Source organism: Herpailurus yagouaroundi, unplaced genomic scaffold (genome assembly GCF_014898765.1).
Source record: "Herpailurus yagouaroundi ecotype Mexico unplaced genomic scaffold, PumYag 192, whole genome shotgun sequence".
Classification (NCBI taxonomy): Eukaryota; Metazoa; Chordata; class Mammalia; order Carnivora; family Felidae; genus Herpailurus; species Herpailurus yagouaroundi.
Window position 1 is genome coordinate 1,373,261 of NW_024412423.1, and position 21,108 is coordinate 1,394,368.

Here is a 21,108-nt window from a genome sequence, read left to right on the forward strand (position 1 = left end):
CTTCCCTATCTTGAAGTCATAAAGTTATGCCTTACATCTTCTTCCAAAAGATACATAATTTTGCCTCTCACAGAATTCTTTTTGTGGTGAGGGTAGGCATCTAATTTTTCTTCTATGTGGATGAACTGTTTTTCTCAGAGCCATTATTGCATAATTTGTTCTTTATATTCCTCCTGTCATAACTACTTCTAACATTTTACCATTTTTGCCAGCAGGTTTTTGGTAAATACCCTTTTACCAGGCTAAGTAAGCTCTCTCCACTGCTTGGCTAAGAGTTTTTACAATGAATGGGTGCTGAGTATTTCCACTGCTTTGGCTGCATTTATTGAGATGAACACATGGATTCTGCACCTTTAATCTGTCCAGGTGGTACACAGTACCTCGAAGTTTCCTAATGCTATATAATCTATCTGTTCCTGTGAAAAATCTCTATCATGATGCATTCACTATGTTTAGGTACTTCTGGATTACATTTTCTAATACTTTGTTTAGGATTTTTACATCTCTGTTCATGGGTGATATAGGCCTGCAAGTTTTCTTTCTTGCACTTTCCCTGTCAGGTTCTGGTACTGGGTTACTAGAATCACTGTGTTGGCACGTGATCTCCTCTGGAATATCCTGCACAAGACTCAAATGATCTGTTACTTCATGTTTGATAGACCTCAACTTAAAAGTAACAGGGCCTGGTATTTTCTTTGTGTAACTTTGTTCAGATTTATCTTGGGGGATTATTTTTAGGACTTTGTTACTTGGTGAATGCGATGGTCTAAATGTTTGTGCCCCTTCAGAATTCATGTTGACATCCTAACCGCAAAGGTGACAGCATTAGGAGACGGGGCCTTTGGGAGGTGACTGTCATGTGAGTGGAGCCTCATGAATGCAACTGGTGCCCTTAGAAGAGGCCTCAGAGAGCTCCCTCACCCCTTCCGCCATGTGAGGACACAAGAAGGCGACAGCTACGAATCAGGAAGAGGGTCCTCACCAGAACACAACCACGCTGGTGCCTTATCTTGGACTTCCCAGCCTCCAGAACTGTGGGAAGTAAGTTTCGGTTGTTTAGAAGCCACCTGGCCCGTGGTATTTTGTTACAGCAACCTAAAGAGACTAAGATAGGGAAGTTATATTTTCCTAGAAATTTTCCCAGAAATTAGAGAATGTAAAAGAATAGTTGTAGGCAAAGGGGCACTGCAGTGAAGGATTAAATGACTCAGGAAAGTCTGCTCCTCCTAAGTCTGAAAAAATAAGACTGATTAGTCAGTCCCAGGAAGCACAAGTTGAATTCAAGGTTTGCTTTAGCTCAGTCTCCAGCCCCAATAGCCTTTCCTGAGGTGTTATTATTTTTTTTTTTTTTAACTCTTCGACAAAGAGAAAGAAACTTGTCCTTGTCTTTTGGTTTTTTTTTTCTTTCTTTCTTTTAAACAAAATAGGTGTTTCAGTCCTTAAGTGCTTGCCAACTCCTGACAATGTTGCTTCGGTAAAGTTCAACAATTTTAGCTCCACTTGGGAGATTACTTTTTATGTTGTTGGAATTATTACTCACATTTAGAAATGCTGAAACATGCTAACTTGTTGAAGGGCATTAATGGTCCATTTACTGAACTTAGAGCCTGAAATTTTGTCTAGTGGCCCTCGAAGTGTGGGAGGGAGTCAAAATTACCTGGTTCATTTTACCTCCAGGTGGGATGGACAGTGACCCACACTGTGACAGGGCCTTCCTGGTGGATGGTAACCAAGAGCTCTATGAAGCAGGCACAGCCTGGGAGCCCAGAGTCATGTTCCTATGGCTACATTTTCAGATAACTGTTAACATTTATCAGCAGATTAACTTGCAAAAGCAGTAGTTGTCTGAATAACCTTTAATTCAGGTAATCACTTTCAGATAAAACCAAGTGAAATACCATGCATTTTGTGATTTAAAATAAAATGATTTTAGATCTGCTTCAGAGTTTGGAACAAACAGGGAGAAAACTCACAGGACTGTGTGCCCGCAGAGTTTACAGAGTGATTTGCTTTTCAGGTAAATGGCCTGGAAAGCAGAAAAGAAACAACACAAAAGTTTCCACAACGACCAAGTGCAGAATTTTCTTTGAAACTATTAAAAAACACATTTTAGTGACAATGAGGTAGTACAGGTCACCTGCTTACATTTCTTCTCCAAAACATTCTTCTGAGCATAACTGGCTTCCATAACACTCAAATGTAGTTTCAAAAAAATAGATTCCTCGATTAATCTAAAGTCTGGATTTTATGGCTGCACTTCAACATAAATCAACATGCTTCCCTGTGATGCTTGCGAAAGCTGGGGGGGCTCTCGTCACAATATCCCCAGGAAGAAAAGAACTTTACAAACTCTCTACTTGAAAACCATGGGGGGGGGGGGATAACATTTTATAGAGGCTTTCCTAATATACCTAAGGTTACCTGCATCATGAAGTCTCGTTTGAGGAGGTCTAAATTCTGAAGTTTAACTCACAATCAACTACCCTTCATCACTTTCTGCCCAGGATGAAGTTTTTGAAATTTAGTATGAAATGAACTTCAGTTGGAAGATTTTCCACATGTGTTTTATTTATAGTTTCTCTCCAGTGTGAGTCCTCTGGTGATTGGTAAGGGATGAGCTCTGACTAAAAGCCTTACCACATTCTTTACATTTATAAGGCTTCTCTCCTGTATGAATCCTCATGTGTGTCATGAGGGAGGAACTCTGTCTGAAGGCTTTCCCACATACTTTACAGTTAAATGGTTTCTCTCCAGTATGAATTCTCTGGTGCTGAATGAGAGCTGAGCTTTGGTTGAAGGCTTTTTCACAGTCATTACATTTATAAGGTTTCTCTCCAGTATGAATTTTTCGATGAGTGTTAACTGCTGAGTGGGAACTGAAGGCTTTTCCACATTCTTTACAATTGTACGGTTTCTCTCCGGTATGGATTCTGTTGTGTATATTAAGCCGTGAAATCCAGGAGAAAGCCTTCCCACATTCGTTGCATTTGTAGGGTTTTTCTCCTGTATGAATTCTTTGATGCTGTATCAGAGCAGAGCTTTGGCTGAAGGCTTTCCCACATTCTTTACATGCATAAGGTTTCTCACCAGTGTGAATTCTCTGATGTATAATAAGAGCTGAGTGGTAACTGAATACTTTCCCACACTCGTTACAATTAAAGGGTTTCTCTCCAGTATGAATTCTATGGTGTCTACTTAGCCGCGATATTGAGGTAAAGGCTTTCCCACACTGACTACATTCATAAGGTTTCTCTCCAGTGTGAATCCTGTGATGCTGAATCAGAGAGGAGCACTGGCTAAAAGCTCTCCCACATTCATTACATTTATAGGGCTTTTCTCCAGTATGAATCCGTTGGTGATTATTCAGGGATGAACTTCCTTTAAATGTCTTGCCACACTCATTGCATTTATAGGGTCTCTCTCCAGTGTGCATTCTCTGATGTCCAATAAGAGAGGTGGTGAAACTGAAGGCTTTCCCACATTCGCTGCATATGTAAGGTTTCTCTCCTGTGTGAACTCTAAGGTGCTGAGTGAGAGACGAGCTTTGGCTGAAAGCTTTACGACATTCTTTGCATTTATAGAGCTTCTCTCCAGTGTGGATTCTCTGGTGTTTACTCAGGGAAGAACTGTGGAGGAAGATTTTCCCACAGATGTTACATTTGTAACATTTGCGAACCGTGTTGACTCCCAGTTGTTTAAACAGAATGGAATACTGCTGTGAATGGGGTTTCCTTCCCCTGGAAACAAGTCTGGGTTTTCTAATAAGGGATGACTTTAGACTGAGATTTTTCCCTAGCTCAATACCCATAAAGCTCTTCTCCCTCAGGTATGTATTCTTGATGGTAACTAAAACTTTCCTGAAAGGTTTGTTCTTTTTGCCTTGCTGCTTCTCTAGCTTGTCCTCGTTTATGTAGGTTTTCCCCAACTTGAAGTCAAAAGGACCGTCACCTCGGAGTTTATTCATTACTTCCGGATTGTCTTCTTCAGAAACTGCAGTTTCAAACAAGCTCTCCCATCCTAAAATAAACAAAACGGGTAAGTCTCCCTTGCACGGAGGATAAAGAAAGGTGCTATCAAAATATACAAGGATAGGGGCACCTGGGTGGCTTGGTCGGTTGAGCATCCAACTTCAGCTCAGGTCATGATCTCATGGCTCATGGGTTCACGCCCCGCGTCGGGCTCTGTGTTGACAGCTCGGAGCCTAGAGCCTGTTTTGGATCTGTGTCTCCTCTCTCTCTGCTCCTCCCCCACCCACCGTCTCTTAAAAATAAACATTAAAAAAATTTTAAATACATATACAAGGATTGCTAACAAGTACGCCCTTGGATTCTTAGGAAAGGGTAGAGAGAAATAAAGGCAAGAGAAAGAAGCAGGGCGGGAGACATGCCTGAGTGCAGAGGGTCTGAGGACACCTGCATGTAGGTGAGCTGAAGAACTCAGAGAAGCCCCTCCAACAAAAGGAGCCAGGCTGCTTTAGTAACAAAGCTCAGGTTGGCAGGGCACAGGGCACTTGTGAGTGCAGCAGGTTGTGTTATTTATTCCTCAGCTTCCTCTCCCACAGCAGCCACCACCGCTCTTGAGGTAAGTCCACAAGAAAACTGCAGAGGGGCTAGAAGTAAAAACTAGAAGAGCCATTGGCCATAAAAAGCTCTCTGAAACACAGGGCCTCCATCAGTGCTATTTTGGAACTCATCTGAGGGCTATTTATGGTGTTATGATGGCCATGTACTCACCCAAGGAGTATTTACTTAGTGCCCACCATGCAAACATCAAGATCGGGAGTACGGGGTACATATCAGGTGAGAATTAAGTTTTCACAAGGTGTACATTCTAGCAGCGGGATATTGACAATGACCAACTGATCAAATAAACTAGGGATGATGAGAACTAAGAAAACAAACAAAAACAAGGTGATGTGCAGTAAGAGCAAACAAGCTGTATGACAAGAAATAAAATTAAACATGATACCTAGGGGCGCCTGGGTGGCTCAGTCAGTTAAGTATCTGACTTGATTTCGGCTCAGGTCATGATCTCACGGTTCGTAAGATCTGTCAGGCTCTGTGCTGACAGCGTGGAGCCTGCTTGGGATTCTCTCTTTCCCTCTCTGTCCCTCCCCTGCTCACACTCTCTCTCAAAATAAATAAACATTGAAAAAAGAGATCTAAATAATAAGAGCTGGCCATGTAAAAATGTGGGTATAAAGATGATTCTAGTCAGGAAGAACAGCTAGCCCAAAGCCCTAAGGCAAGAGTAAGCTCTGAGTGTTGGAGGAGCCTAGAGAAGTCCAGTGTGGCCTAAGCAAAAGGGAACAAGAAGACAGTGTAACGAGGTGAGGAAAGAGGTAGGCAGGAGCCATACCACGTGGGTCTTGTAAGATATACGAACACATGTGAAATTTCTTCTGAGGATCGCTGGGGGTTGGGGGATGTGGCAGTTTTGTTTAAAAAGGAATACAGGGTGCCTGAGTGGCTCAGTCGGTTAAGCGTCTGACTTTGGCTCAGGTCAGATCTCAAGGTTCCTGGGTTTGAGCCCCGAGTCAGGCTCTGTGCTGACAGCTCAGAGCCCGGAGCCTCCTTTGGATTCTGTGCCTCCCTCTCTCTCTGCCACCATCCTGTTCATACTCTGTCTCTCTCAAAAATAAATAAACATTAAACTTTTTTTTTCTTTTTTTAAATAAAAAGGACCTCGATGGTTGTGTGACAAATGGATTGTAACTGGGGGTCAGGAGAAACAAGGGCAGATGCAGAGCAGTTCACTTAGGAGACTGGATGGACAGTGGGGGGAGGTGGGCACATTCGTGATGTTCCGCAGGCAGAGATGACAAGTGTCTTCAACCTATAAATAGGATGTACAGAGTAAGTGAAAGAGAGGACTCCAGGATGACGTCTAGCTCCTGGCCCGGGCAGCTCAATGGAGACTGGTGCCGTATAACGATATGGGGCATACTGGAAGAGGAGTACATGCTTGAGAATAATTTTCAGTCCACTTTTTGATCACTTAGGATACAGTGGAATCATTGCTTCAAAAAGAATGAATTGTATTTTATGAAAGAGCTTTTATTTTCTTAACTAAAAAGAAGATACATAATCATTGTAAGAAAATTGAAGACAACACAGAAAACTATAAATACAAAAATAGAGTTCACCCATAAACCCAACATACAAATATAATCACTGCTAGATATGGAATTTTGCTCACCAGAATTTGGGGGGATATGAGAAAACACTTTTACTTAAAAAATAAAAAATGGTTGAAACTACATTGCCTCCTACCCCCTCCTCACTTAAAAAAAAATTTGTGGGGACACCTGGGTGGCTCAGTCAGTCAAGCAGCTGACTTTGGCCCAGGTCATGATCTCACAGTTTGTGGGTTCGAGCCCTGCATCGGCTTTGTGCTGACAGCTCAGAGCCTGGAGCCTGCTTCAGATTCTGTGTCTCCCTCTCTCTCTCTACCCCTCCCCCGCTCATGCTCTCTCTCTCTCTCTCTCTCTCTCTCTCTCTCAAAAATAAACATTAAAAAAATTAAATAAAAAAAATTTGTGGGCTTCTCTCCATGTCAATAAATGAAAGTTGATGGCATCATGTTTTCAAAATTTTTTAACTTAATTTTTTAATTTTTTTTTATTTTAATTTTAAATTTTAAATCCCATTAAAGACTTCAGTATCACTCAGAGCAGTAGGAAAACACTGGATATGTATTTCTTAATCTGGGGTAATATAATAAGGGGGAAAATGGTATCTCGTTGCTTTAGTTTGTATTTCATTGATTATAATAAAATTGAACAGTTTTTCAAAGAATCCTGGGTGAATTTTCAATTCACATTCCTTGCCCTTTTAACAGTAATACTCATGCCTTTGTGCTGTAATTATTTACCCTCTAGACAATTTCTCTGTTTCTCATATTAAACCTTGGTATTTTATAGCCATAAAAGCAATCTTCATAACAGAAAAAAACCTAGAAACTAATATTTCCAAAAGATTATTTAATAAAATATGGCTTACCAATACAACAGAGTTCTTTCAAACAGGTGAGCCCCTAATTAATGAGGGCTGAATAAGTGAAGGATATTCCCAATTTAAAACAGTTTGAGAATACATGTAATCTTTTTTTTTTAATTTTTTTTTTAATGTTTATTTTTGAGAGAGAGACAGAGAGAGACAGAGTGCAAGGCAGGGAGGGGCAGAGAGAGAGGGAGACACAGAATCCGAAGCAGGCTCCAGGCTCTGAGCTGTCAGCACAGAGCCAGACGCACGACTCAAACCCACGAACTGTGAGATCATGACCCGAGCCAAAGTCATATGCTTAACTGACTGAGCCACCCAGGTGCCCCGAGAATATGTATAATCTGTTTCTTTTTCTCTGTGTCTTTCTCTCCCTCACGCACAAATACACTCAAACAAATATTCACAACCTGAAAGGATAAACAGTAAAACACCAACAAAAGTTTATCATGGTTGGCTGGCAAAATTTCAGGGCAAACACCTTTTTTTTTTTCCTCCTCTTTTTTACATTACCATGTATACCTTGTATGAATTAAAAGTAGCTAATTTTTTAATGCTTGCAAAAGACAAACACAATTTGATAATAATGATTTCTTTACCAACCAGAAAGCTCAAAGACAAATTTGAAACTCACCCATGGCTACCATTCCATGGCTACCATTCTCGTCCTGACCACAAACATATTTATTTTCTAAGGTTCTGACTGAACTTCTATTTTATCATTATTCTTACAGTTAGCTTCCTTGAATTGTTGGTGAAAGGTGGCAGAATACATGTTAGTGTGTAGTAGAAAAAAAAAAAAATCCCTGAAGTAGGGGGGTGGGGAGCGGGGTAGCCTTGGCTCTTCAAAGCTAAGGGCCCCGTGAAGCCAAATAACAATATTAAAACAAAACTCCTTCATACAACCCAATCAGTCTTATAAATTCCAAAAATAAGGAGACTATCCCATAATATTCTAGACAGAAGACCCCAAAACGGGGGAACAAACGGTTTTTTACACAGAATATTGGGGGAAAAGAATCAAACTAATGGAGGATTTTTATCAATAACACTCAATGCTCTACACTAGAGCAAAGTGTGAAGAAAAAAAATTGATGTCAGAATTCCAGATCTATAATTCTCACAGGAGAGATAAGAGGATTTATTTTAGATATACACAAATACAGCACGCACGAACCTTTCTAAAAACATTATTCAAGAAAATAGGCTAGTCAAACCGAAGGGGAAAATCTGAAGACCAGGCTCATGAATGGAAACATGAGACTGAGCTGACACGGGACCTGCGTCCTGCCACTGAGAGAAATAAATCCTGGATAAATAGCAGAGCACAGGAGAGACCCACCCTCTGGTGCTAGAATCAAAGACAAAACAGAACCAAAGCAAACAAAGACCAAACAAAACAAAACAAAACAAAACAAAACAAAACAAAACACCATCTCATAACAACAACAATAACAAAAACAAAGACAAAGAAGAAAAGCAAGTAAGAGTTTACTGACCCAGCAACCCGCAGGAGTTTTAGAGACTGAGAGGTATATCCTAGCAACCAGGGCTGAAACATCGTATTTTGAATATTTTCCCACAAAAGATTTAGGAGAATGCCATAGTGAGTATCTGCAAACCTTCTGTCTATATTTGATTTATCGCCATTTTGCTACCCTGCTTTCTCTCTCTCATGTAGTATATAAATACACATACATCTGCTTTTCCTTTTTAGCTGAACCATATATAGTAAGTTGCAGACCAATAACATCAAACAAAAATGCAAGATACAACAATGAGGGATATATTGTAGCAATAGAAGGTTTGTTCAAACACAAAGAGAAGATTAATATAAGAAAATAATCAGTTCAGGGGCGCCTGGGTGGCTCAGTCGGTTGAACGTCCAACTTCGGCTCACGTCATGATCTCACGGTTTGTGAGTTCAAGCCCCGCATCAGGCTCTGTGCTAACAGCTCAGAGCCTGGAGCCTGCTTCAGATTCTCTATCCCCCCTCTCTCTCTGCCCCTCCCTGCTCACGCACGCACGTTCTCTCTCTCAAAAAAAAAAAAAAAGAAAAGAAAATCATCAGTCCAGGGGTGCCTGGGTGGTTCAGTCAGTTAAGAGTTCTACTTCAGTTCAGGTCATGATCTCACAGTTTGTGGGTTCAAGCCCCGTGTCCAGCTCTGTGCTGACAGCTTGGAGCCTGCTTTGGATTGTGTCTCCCTCTCTCTCTCTGCCCCTTCCCTGCTTGTGTTCTTTCTCTCTCTCAAAAATAAGTAAATAAACATAAGAAAGAAGGAAAGAGAGAGACAGAGAAAGAAAGAAAGAAAGAAAGAAAGAAAGAAAGAAAGAAAGAAAGACAGAAAGAAAGAAAGAAAGAAAGAAAGAAAGAAAGAAAGAAAGAAAGAAAGAAAAAAACAGAAAGAAAGGGAAAATAGTCCAGTAAAAGCAAGAAAAACTGGGGAACACATGACTCACAAACCTTTACGCAGGATATACTGTGTTGTCACATATTCTGCATTCAAATTACAAAGGACAGGGGTGCCTGGGTGGCTCAGCCCCTCCCCTGCTCGCACTCTGTTGGTCTCTCTCTCAAAAAATGAATAAAATTTAAAAAAAAATTTTTAATTACAAATGGCATCTGAGACAAGTGGGGCCCTCCTTGGGAGATTTCAGCTCTCCCTCCGAACCTCCAAATCAAGGACTCAACAAGGTAGAGAGACAGAGGACACGCCCTTCCCAGCATGTCCCACCTGGCCTGGCAGACGTAGGAGGGCCCTGGTCAGTGTCTCCTGAGCACAGGCTCCACCCTGATCAGCAGCACCCAGGCAGTAAGAAAGTGCTATGCCCATCTCCCAGTCACGGTCACTCACCTACACGTGGGTCTTGAGAAACTCCATTTTCCACCATCCAGGGGTCTTCCCCTTGCTGTAACTGGAAGATAACCTTTGGTTTGGAAAAGAGAATTCCTGTTCGTGAGCAAGGAGGAGAGAATGAGTCTGTGGTGCAGACATAAGCAGCCATCCTGGCACCCACATTCAGCTGCACGGGCTCCAGGGCAGAGGGACAGCTGTTCTGAGAGGGCCTTAAATTCCTGCCACAGAGGACAGCCGGGAGATGGTCTCAGGAAGAATAGCAGGGCGCTGGCCATGCACTCTTCTACACTGGAACCTCCTGTGAGACCCAGGGGGACAGAGTCTGGGGCACAAGACCCGCAAAAGCATAAAAAGAATGCCCGTGATCTACTCCACCAAACCAACACCTTTCTCGGCAGTGGGAGGGGACAGCAACTGCGGGCTGAACCTGGTCACCCCCTCCAAGTGTCCTCCTTGGAGAGGGCACCAAGACGCTCCCCTGGAAGATTCTACATCACGAGGGCAAGTCCTTACCCAGCGAGACCAGGGTGCCGTAATTCTCCAGCATCACCTCCCGGTACAGGGTTCTCTGTGCAGAGTCCAGGCGCAGCCACTCGTCCTGGCTGAAGAACACGGCAACGTCCCTGAACGTCACAGACTCCTGGAATGGCAAACCCACTCCTGCTCACCTGGGACCATCACCCCAACGGGATGACTGAGCAGCAAGATCACCATGCGGGGTTCTGAGCATCTTGAGCTGAATACTTCTCAACCACCTCTCAGTGATGAAGCTCATGTCTATCACATACCTTCTGTGAAGGAAGCACTGTGCCCCCGGGAAGATGAGGCACAGTGGCCGAACGAGAGAAGCACTTGAAATCATTCTACAAAATCACAACAATAGAAACACAGAACTTGAGATGTGGAAATGCACAATCATAGATACATGAAAAGCCCATTTTACAGCTCAGACCTGAGAATCGGGCTTTAGAAGGAAGTTCCAGCAACTCACTCAGGGAGGAACAGGTGAGCCTGGATTCTGTCATCACCTCAGGCCTTCTCTGTGTCCTGGCACAGACATTCACAGGCACAGCTTTGCCAGGAGAGGACCCAGGATGGGGGACTATAGGACCTTGCAATAAGAGCCAGGTGAGAAGGTTGCGGGTGGGACACTCCCTCTCCGCCCCAGAAGCCTTTGTTCTACCTTTCTCTTGCTGACCTGTATCACAAGTCACCTCTCTTAAACCCCTATCTTTTCCTATTAAAAAATCTTTTTGCGGGGGGTACCTGGGTGGCTCAGTCAGTTAAGCTTCCGACTCTTGGTTCTGGCTCGGGTCATGATCTCACGGTTCAAGGGTTCGAGCTCTGTGATGGGTTCTGGGCTGACAGCATGAAGCCTACTTGGGATTGTCTCTCCCTCTCTCTCTGCCCCTCCCCCACTCACTCTCTTTCTCAAAATAAACTTTAAAAAAATCTTTTCTTTTAAAAGTGAATTAGAAAACATCAATAAGTAAAAGGAAAAGAAATGTTCATCTAACTTTCTACTACCACACACAAGCTTTGCTAACTTCTCTCTGTATATATGTATATATGCCTCTCAGAACTTTCTACTTACTAATATGGCTCTAGGTTTAAATAAAAATATTATAGATATAACTGTATCCCACTCAATATCTTTTTTTAAATTTTTTAATGCTTTTATTTATTTTTGAGAGAGAGAGACAGAGTACTAGTGAGGGATGGAGAGAGGGAGACACAGAATCTAAAGAAGGCTCCAGGCTCCGAGCTGTCAGCACAGAGCCCGATGTGGGGCTCGAACTCACAAACTACGAGATCATGACCCGAGCTGAAGTCGGACGCTCAGCCGACTGAGCCACCCAGGAGCCCCGTACTCAATATCTTTTATTTGTATAGATGGATCGATTTACTTAACTAATCTACTAGTGGTTACTTATGTTGTTTCCACTTTTGTAACTCTGAAAATGCTGGACTATGGATGGAGGCACTACTAAATGTCTTTTCAATAGCTCATGATCTCATGGTTCATGAGTTCAAGCCTGGTGTTGGGCACTCTCAGTCCAGAGCCTGCTTGGGACTCTCTCCCCCTCTCTGCCCCTCCCTCACTCACTCTCTCTCCTTCTCAAATAAATAAACTTTAAAAAATAAGTCACTTGCCAGTCTCACAACTCAGGACTGCTTCCTCAAGGACCTGGTAGCTATCTCCTTGAATGTGCCGATCTCTCAGTCTCCTGGGAGGAGGCGGGTCTAACTTGTCACCTGATGAACTTCCAGACTGGGTTGTAGCCACTTAACTCTATGAATGAGCCTTCTGTCTTTGCAATCCCCTTGCTGGATTGTCTGTGATGAACATCACATTCTGGCTAAATGCTTATTCAATAATAAAAGTGTTTTCTTTCTCTTCTGCCTTTGTGAAGAGGTTAGGAGGTGATTATGTTTTTATAATTCTATTTCCCTAAGTGCCACAAAAGGGCAAAGAAGGGAAGAAAACACTGTGGAAGGAAGGCTCATTTCCCTGAATCTGTTCCCCAAGACCACTGCCTAGTTGTGCTTTCTTTTCCTTTTACTGTTTTTCTTTCCTTTTCCTCATCTATATGAGCCTAGTCCTGCTTGTAAGCCCCAAATCGCCCAATATAGTTGACCCTTGAACAACCTGGGTTTGAACTGTGCAGGTCCACGTGTATATATATATATATATATATATTTTTTTTTTTTTCAATACAGCATTGTAAATGTATTTTCTCTTCCTTATAAATGTGTTAATAGGGGCGCCTGGGTGGCGCAGTCGGTTAAGCGTCCGACTTCAGCCAGGTCACGATCTCGCGGTCCGTGAGTTCGAGCCCCGTGTCAGGCTCTGGGCTGATGGCTCAGAGCCTGGAGCCTGTTTCCGATTCTGTGCCTCCCTTTCTCTCTGCCCCTCCCCCGTTCATGCTCTGTCTCTCTCTGTCCCAAAAATAAATAAAACGTTGAAAAAAAAAAAATAAATAAATTGTTAATAACATTTATTAATGTTAACTACTTTAGTAGTTCTCTAACTCACTTTATTATAAGACTACAGCATATAATATATACACCGCACAAAATATGTGCTAATCAACCGTTATTGGTAAGGCTTCCAGCCAACAGTAGGCTATTAGTAGTTAAGATTTGGGGAGGAGTCAAAAGTTGTATGTGGATTTCTCATTTGCAACAATGTGGATGGAACTAGAGTATATTATGCTAAGGGAAATAAGTCAATCAGAGAAAGACAAATAACATGATTTCACTCACATGTGGAATTTAAGAAACAAAACTGATGAACATAGGGGAAGGGAGAAAAAAGAGGGAGGAAAACCATAAGAGACTTTTAACTACAGAGAACAAACTGAGGGTTGATGGAGGAGGTGGGCAGAGGATGGGTTATATGGGTGATAGGCCATAGGTGATAGGAGGGAACTTGTGATGAACACTGGGTGTTATATGTAAGTGATGAATCACTAAATTCTACTCTATACTACACTATAGGTAGTACTACCAATATTACACTATAGGTTAACTAACTAGAATTTAAAGAAAAACTTAAATGAAAAGTTATATGTAGATTTCGGAGGGGGTGGGTAGTGGCAACGGGGGTACAGGAAGGGTCAGAGCCTGAGCCCTTATGTTAGAGTAGTCTGCTAGTTAGGTTCTAACAGATACCTGGAGGCTAGCAACAAGGAAGTCATTGCCAGCTATCAGGAAAGTCAGAGGCCTGTCCTGGCAGCACTCCACAAGAAGCCAGATCAAATCAGACAGGCCCAAGATGTGGATGGCCAAATTAGGAAGAAAATTAGGAAGAAAAAGCTTGAAACCCTGCATTCCTGGCCCAAGTAGAATATTCCTAGTTAACAACTATAAATACAGATAGAAACCCAGGGGCGCCTGGGTGGCTCAGTAGGTTAAGTGTCTGACTTCGCTCAGGTCATGATCTCACCGCTCATGGGTTCCAGCCCTGCGTCAGGCTCTGTGCTGACAGCTCAGAGCCTGGAGCCTGCTTCAGATTCTGTGTCTCCATCACTCTCTGCCCCTCCCCCACTCACGCTCTGTCTCTTAAAAATGAATAAACGATTAAAAAAAAAAAAAAAGATTGGGGCGCCTGGGTGGCGCAGTCGGTTAAGCCTCCGACTTCAGCCAGGTCACGATCTCGCGGTCCGTGAGTTCGAGCCCCGCGTCGGGCTCTGGGCTGATGGCTCGGAGCCTGGAGCCTGTTTCGGATTCTGTGTCTCCTTCTCTCTCTGCCCCTCCCCCGTTCATGCTCGGTCTCTCTCTGTCCCCCAAAAAATAAAATAAACGTTGAAAAAAAAATTAAAAAAAAAAAAAAAAAAAAAGATAGAAACCCAAACCCCAGGATGCAAAGCTCCCTCTTGAGCTCTCCTGCTCTTATCTTGCGAATATACTTTTTGCTTTAATAAACTTTCCTGCTGTGTCACTCATGAACTGTGCTGTGTATCTGTCCTTGAATTCTTTCTTGAAACAAGACCAAGAAATTTCAGCGACCCTCCAGGATGGGCTGGGTCAAGGCAACACTTAAACCCCTGCATTGTTCAAGAGTCAACTGTACTAGAACATATCCCTGACCAACCTGCTGATTCAGAGGTCTTCTTCGTTGGAACTTCCTAGAAAATCACCTGGACCAAGGACTGCTGTAGTTGATTGGTCCTCAGTGCCTGGAGGGTAAAGCCCATGCATTTCTCTTTGAATTCCTAATGTTATTGAAAAAATTATCTGACTTCCCCAAATTTCCACCCTTCATAGGGAAAACACATACCTAGATCCCTCACAAAGCTCTGTGTGGGTCATTGGCTTGGGACTGGGGGCACCATTCAATTCCTAATCAACAAGTACTTAATGATTAAGTGGGGAACTCACAATGAGACTGGCACTGACACTAGAAAAACACCTTCCTTCCAAAGTCACCCTACCAGGCCCTCTGGTCCCTCCATGGGCTTCACTGCCTTGTAAACCTCAACAATGGCTTAAGTGTGATCATGACCTCTGAACCAGGAAGGCAGTTCAAGAAAAAAGCCTCCACTCACCTGAACATGGGCTGGCAGCAACCTTGTGGCCATTTCTCCCTCCCTGCCGCCCCTCCTGGAGAAGGCACCTGAAATGGAGAAAGAAACAGTGAGGTCTCTCCATCCTGTCTATACTCCCACCCTCCTTACGCCTGACTAAATTAGAAATCTCCACACACCGAGCACCCTACAGAGAGAAACCAGAGGGAACAAGTAAGCCCAAGCATTCCTGAGTTAGAGGGTCCATGAGCGTGGCCACCAAAACCAGGAGAGACAGCAAGCATACTTCCAGCACATGAACAGAGTAAAGGGCAGTCATGCCAGGCTCCCTGAGATGTTCATTTAATGAGAAATAACATAAATATTCCCCACATCTGCATTTAAATATTTCGGGGCTGTACTATAATAATGTAATCATAATAAATATATTGTATCTAATGTAACATACAACTATACATCATGCACAACAAAGTACAATAATATGATAATTATAATAATTCTTCACATAACATTTGAAGGAAATTGGAGTCCTTTTCAGGAAGAACCAAGCAAAAATTAGTCCTCTCTTCTCTTCCTTGGGAATTGTGCTTCCTTTATGAAGAGTTATCAAACCTCCTCAAATATAAATGAAAACATTACCCATCCACCTTCCTCTCCCGGCTCCAAAACACCACAAGGCTCGAAAGAAAGAGCATCACTAGCTACAAATGAATTTAAAATTTAGAGAAAAGGGAAGGAACTCAGCAAAAGGTCAAAATTAATCTAAACAACAACGAAAAAAGGAACAGTCAAATCACCAGAGGATTCCCTCTTGGAAAAGTGCCAAACAAGCATAGATGGCAAAAACTGATAAACACAAAATAAAGTTTAAACTCGGGGTGAGATGGGGGCGGGGGAGACCGAGGCCAGCGCTACCAGCAAAACCAGCCCCAGGGTTCACGGACCCTGAAATAGAGCACAGCTTCCCGCAATCTCGGTTCTGGGGCCACTTCTCCAGGAGCCTTGCCCGAGGCTGCAGCTCAGGCAGTGACAGCTCCGATTTCCCGGGGTGGGAAGACACGAGAGTGGAGACCTCCCCGGGCAACGCCTCCTCTCCGGGCCGCGTTCACCTGCCGAGGCCGCCGCGGCTCAGACGCCCGGAGCCGGGGCTCGTCTGGGACTCCCGCCACGGCCGGCCCTCAGCCCTGGCCCCGCCTCAAGAGCTGTACACCCCGGGCCAGCTCTCACCGGCAGCCACTACCTGAGCCCGCCGCGACGGGGACTCCAAGCGGCCGACCGCACTGGAGACAAGCAGAATACCTAGCCTGGGGACATTTTTCGCCGCCGCCGCCAGGCCGCCGGGCACAATCGCGCCTGCGCAGGAGAGAGCAAAGGGGGTACTTCGCCTTAACCGCAGTGCTTTCCTTTCGAACTACATTTCCCAGACGTCATCGCAGCCTGCCGGTCTACGGTGTCCGGAAAGGACCAAAAGTCGTAAGGCTGAAGATAGTTTTTCTGGGAGCCTACGAAGGCTGAAGCCACATCTTTCTGCATCGCTAACCTCTTGTGTTCTCTAGTACCCTTTTGGGAAAAGGTGGGTATGTATTTTAAAAATGTGGAAAATTAGCCGCTCGCTGCTGCTTGTTCTTGGTTCCTGGAATGCAAAGATTTGGTTAGAGGCGAGGGTAGCTTTATTACCATACAGTTTGCAAACCCGGGAGTCTCAGTCTTGGTCTACAAACTGAAAGTACTCTCCAAGTTCTCTGCCCTTATCAAGGCTGGTCAGACCCAGGTCCCAAACTGCCACTTCAGGAACAGAGTGACAAGCAGGATACAACTCGCTTTTCTGAGCAGCTTCAGGATGTGGCAGCCCGTTGAAGAACATGATAAGATGCGTGGCAGGGGTCTTTCCTGCGAATATTGCTGAATTTTGTACAGCCTTGTCACCTCAGGCTGTGCCCACTGGTTTTATTTCTCTTCATCATTCGGCCTGATTAAAAGTCTAGTTTTTTTCCCTGAAAATGAGGGACCCCATCTTGTCTGTTAGCTGTTGCTGTGTAATTATTGGGGTCTGTTGTTCTTAACTGTGAAAATCCATTTTACAAACTTTTGAATTTTAAAAAAGTTATGTCTAAATTTCACAACCTAAAAAAATTTTTTTTTCAGTTTTTTTAAATATTTATTTTTGAGAGAGAGAGACAGAATGTGAGTGGAGGAGGGGCAGGGAGAGAGAGACACAGAATCTGAAGCAGGCTCCAGGCTCTGAGCTGTCAGCACAGAGCCCGATGTGGGGCTCAAACCCACAAGCTGTGAAATCATTACCTGAGCCAAAGTCGGATGCTTAACCAACTGAGCCACCCAGGTGCCCTGGTTCTTGTCTTTTTCAAGGGAATGACACAGATACCAGTTAACTTCAGACATAAATGTTTTTAAATGTTTAAATATATGTGTTAAATATTTAATAGAGACTACCAGACAAATGGAAACATGATATATGACTTCCTAACTAGCCACAGAGTAATCTTAAACTATATTCGTTTAAGTCAATATTCTTTTTTAAATGTAAATTATTTGATTTATTTTTGTAATCAGATCCTCACAAAGTTGTCTTTTCACTGTCTTGTTAACATGAAATTGTACACAAAAGTTGATCACTTGGGGAACAATAATTGTATATTCAGTTTAACAGAAATATAGTTGGATAGTTGTCTTAAAATTAAGATTTTGTCTGTTACATTGTCTTTCACCATGCAATCATATTATAAAATGTTTTAATTTCAAAATGAAAAATAACTTGTGTTGTTGGAAAAAGCAAAGTGATCTACAATATGTCTTCCTTGCAAGAGGGAATTTAGATTTACAATTAAGGGGAAAATCTGTATCAGACTTCTGCAGGAGAGTCGTCAGCATACCTTATCCAGCCCTTACTCACAATCCTGTATATAGCTTTGCAGAGACCTGGTAAGTATCTCTCCCGGGCAACCACACTTTCCACATCATGAAAGTACAGGTTCTCACATAATACATGATGATAGAAAATGAAATACAGTAAAGTAGATTTCTGAATTTCAGTTCTGAGTCTCCTTGTCAATACCAGTAGATAAGTGTGTGGGCAGTAACACTACTCCAAGAGATACGGCAAAAAATGTACTTGACGGTTTGGAAGTTAAGCAGCCAACAGCTAAAGTGGTGATTCTATCTTTGGCCAATGTCTCTCTAAACAGAGGTCTGTGGTCTGGGCCACTGGTGCCTTGGGTCCTGGTAGAAAAGCCCTCCTTTTGGTGGGTGTTTTCACTCTCCCCAAGACACTCAACGCTGAGCCAGCATTATCTCCCAAGGTGTCAGGTCCCAGACTCCAAAAACCGAAAGTTCACTGGGCCCAAAGGTTCGGGCAGTGCTGGTGAGTGGGGCTCATACCCTGGGGAACAAAGTGGCTTCGTGCAAGCCCCGCTTTCCTCCCCACCTAGAGCATCCTGGCACCCTGGGTCTACATCTCTACTCAGAGCAGAGGCTGGTGCCTAGGCTTGGGACACAGGCTAGATGCGTGGGGAAGGAAGAAACTTCCTGAGCTGGCTGACAGAGAGCAGGGCTGTGGGTCCCATTCCCCTATCCTGACTGGGGCCTGCAGCCACACAACAATCTAATTAAGAATTTAAAAAACACCAGGGCGCCTGGGTGGCTCAGTAAGTTAAATGTCTGACTTTGGCTCAGGTCATGATCTTGCAGTTGGCAAGTTCGAGCTCCACATCGGGCTCTGTGCTGACAGTCGGAGCCTGGAGGCTTCTTCGGATTTTGTGCCTCCCTCTCTCTCTCTCTCTCTGCCCCTCCCCTGCTCACACTCTGTCTCTCTCCCTCAAAATAAATAAACATTTAAAAAAAAGAATTAAAAAACATTATTTCAAAAAAGTTAAGTGGAAAAACCTGTTGTCTAACATATGAATTGAAAATAACAGGGGGCGCCTGGGTGGCGCAGTTGGTTGAATGTCCAACTTCAGCCAGGTCACGATCTCGCGCTCCGTGAGTTCCAGCCCCGCGTCAGGCTCTGGGCTGATGGCTCGGAGCCTGGAGCCTGTTTCGGATTCTGTGTCTCCCTGTCTCTCTGCCCCTCCCCCGTTCATGCTCTGTCTCTCTCTGTCCCAAAAATAAATAAATAAACGTTAAAAAAAAAAAAAAAAAAAAAAAAAAAGGTTCCAATTGGGGTTTTTCCCGGCCCCCCCCCCCCCCCCCCCCCCAATTTTTTTTCCCTATCTCTATTTACTGCAAGGCCTAGAATAACAATCCAATGGCAATAAAATAAATTATGGTCTCTAAATTAGCATTTAATGGGAAAGGGTTCCTTTAGAGAAACAGCTGATTACAAGGACAAGGCAGGGAATACCCAAGGGAAGTTTGGTGCCTGAAAGCAGGGAAGCTATCTGAGATTATTGGGTCATATCAGAAGGACACAAGAGCCAACCTTGCAGGGATTCTGCTGGACAAAGTGGAACAATTTGAAGATTAAAAAGGGTAAAAACTTCAGTGGATTGAAATGCATCCAGTGCGGTAAAAATCTGCACTTCTGCTTCTGGCTAAGACACAGCAAAAAAGACTGGACTTACCCTTCTGCCTGAAAAAAAAAAAAAAACAGCAACAATAACAAACACAGGCAAAACATATGAAATAATATTTTCTAGACACAAGACAGGAGGCGACAAAGGACATTGGTACAATTGTCTAAGCTTACTGCTTTGACGGTTTTCAGGTCAAGGCACAAAAAAGGCATTTGCAAAATCCAATATCCATTCCTGATTTAAAACTCTTCGTCAAACTAAAAATACAATGGTGCTTTTTCATCTGTTGGCAGTAGGCTATTTAGTGGTAGGTTTTGCAGTTAATATCCTACTTGGTGGTAAAAGTGGAAATGTTTTTTCCTCTAAGATCAGGAAAAATGCAGGGATGTTCACTTCTATTCATTATTTTAGTGAAGATGCTAGTCTGTGCTATAAGCCAAGAAAAAGAAAGAAAAACACCTAGATTGGTAAGGAAGAAGTACAACTACCTTTATTTGCAACCAACACAATCTTCTATCTAGGGAAATCTTTTTTTTAAATGATTTTCTTTTTAATCTCTACATCCAACATGGGGCTTAAACTTACAATTCCAAGATCAAGAGTCAGTAGCATGCTCTACTGGCTGAGCCACCCGGGTGCCCCTTGTGTGTTCCTTTAAATATAGTATACAAGAAAAGGCAAAACTGTAAGGGACAGAAGTCAAATCAGTTGCTCCCTCATGTAGGGAGTAGTAGGAGGAAAGGAATGACTGTAAAGAAGCACAAGAAAACTTTTTATGGTGATGTGAATGTTCTATAGCTTTTTTTTTTTTTTAAGTTTATTTTGAGAGAGAGAGAGCATGAGTGGGGTAGGAGCAGAGAGAGAAAGAGAGTGAGAGACTTCCAAGCAGGCTCCACGCTATCAACGCAGAGCTGATGCAGCACTCAAACTCATGAACCACGAGATCATCACCTGAGCTGAGACAGAGTTGGAGGCTTAACTGACTGAGCCACCCAGGCACCCCTATTTTTCTTTTTTTTTTTTCTTTTTTTTTTTTTTCAACATTTATTTATTTTTGCGACAGAGAGAGACACAGCATGAACGGGGGAGGGGCAGAGAGAGAGGGAGACACAGAATCGGAAACAGGCTCCAGGCTCTGAGCCATCAGCCCAGAGCCCGACGCGGGGCTCGAACTCCCGGACCGCGAGATGGTGACCTGGCTGAAGTCGGACGCTTAACCGACTGCGCCACCCAGGCGCCCCTGGCACCCCTATTTTTCTAATAGTGACGTGATTATGTATTTGCCAAAAATCAACAAACTGTAAATCTAAAAAGGGTGTATTTTACTATAGGTAACTTGTGCTTCAAAAAAACCTGAATTTCAGAAAAAGAACACCTGGGAAAAAACCAATTAATGTAATTGCCCATCTTAAAAGATCCAAGGGGGAAAAAAATCACAAAGTCCTATACATAGATGCAAAAGTGTCATGGAATTCAACATTCATTCACAATAAAAATTTGCAGGGGCACCTCAGTCTGTTGAGTTTCCAACTTTGGCTCAGGTCATGATCTCACAGTTCTTGAATTCAAGCCCCATGTCAGGCTCTGTGCTGACAGATTGCTCAGAGCCTGGTGCCTGCTTCGGATTCTGTGTCTCCCTCTCTCTCTCTCTCTCTGCCCCTCCCCCACTTGCACTCTGTCTCTCTCTTTC

General features: G+C 43.3%; 1 protein-coding gene and 1 pseudogene across 9 annotated transcripts; both read right to left on the bottom strand.

The window, feature by feature from the left end:
* Nucleotides 1-1,838: 1,838 nt before the first annotated feature.
* ZNF879 (zinc finger protein 879) lies at nucleotides 1,839-16,453 on the bottom strand. Of its 9 annotated transcripts, none has more exons than XM_040444212.1 (6): nucleotides 16,189-16,453; nucleotides 14,911-14,978; nucleotides 10,648-10,722; nucleotides 10,373-10,499; nucleotides 9,857-9,952; nucleotides 1,839-4,017 (listed from the first exon to the last, which is right to left on the bottom strand). In XM_040444212.1, exons 2-6 carry the CDS (start codon nucleotides 14,941-14,943, stop codon nucleotides 2,570-2,572), a joined length of 1,779 nt encoding a protein of 592 aa, XP_040300146.1. In that variant the 5' UTR covers nucleotides 14,944-14,978; nucleotides 16,189-16,453; the 3' UTR covers nucleotides 1,839-2,569. The 9 variants fall into 9 exon arrangements, with proteins under 9 accessions (XP_040300146.1, XP_040300151.1, XP_040300145.1 ...); XM_040444217.1 differs by lacking the exon at nucleotides 10,648-10,722 and adding an exon at nucleotides 14,457-14,541; XM_040444211.1 differs by having other exon boundaries at nucleotides 16,130-16,453.
* A 720-nt stretch (nucleotides 16,454-17,173) lies between these two features.
* Nucleotides 17,174-18,188, bottom strand: LOC121010853 (transmembrane protein 243-like; annotated as a pseudogene).
* Between the last annotated feature and the right edge of the window lie 2,920 nt (nucleotides 18,189-21,108).

What these genes read in the sequence shown, in the direction of transcription:
- ZNF879 (XM_040444210.1), bottom strand. An exon ending in TGCTGCCAGCCCATGTTCAG is followed by an intron (nt 10,723 to 14,910) that starts GTGAGTGGAGGC and finishes GTGATTTTGTAG; the next exon opens with AATGATTTCAAGTGCTTCTC. An exon ending in CAGTGCTTCCTTCACAGAAG is followed by an intron (nt 10,500 to 10,647) that starts GTATGTGATAGA and finishes TTGCCATTCCAG; the next exon opens with GAGTCTGTGACGTTCAGGGA.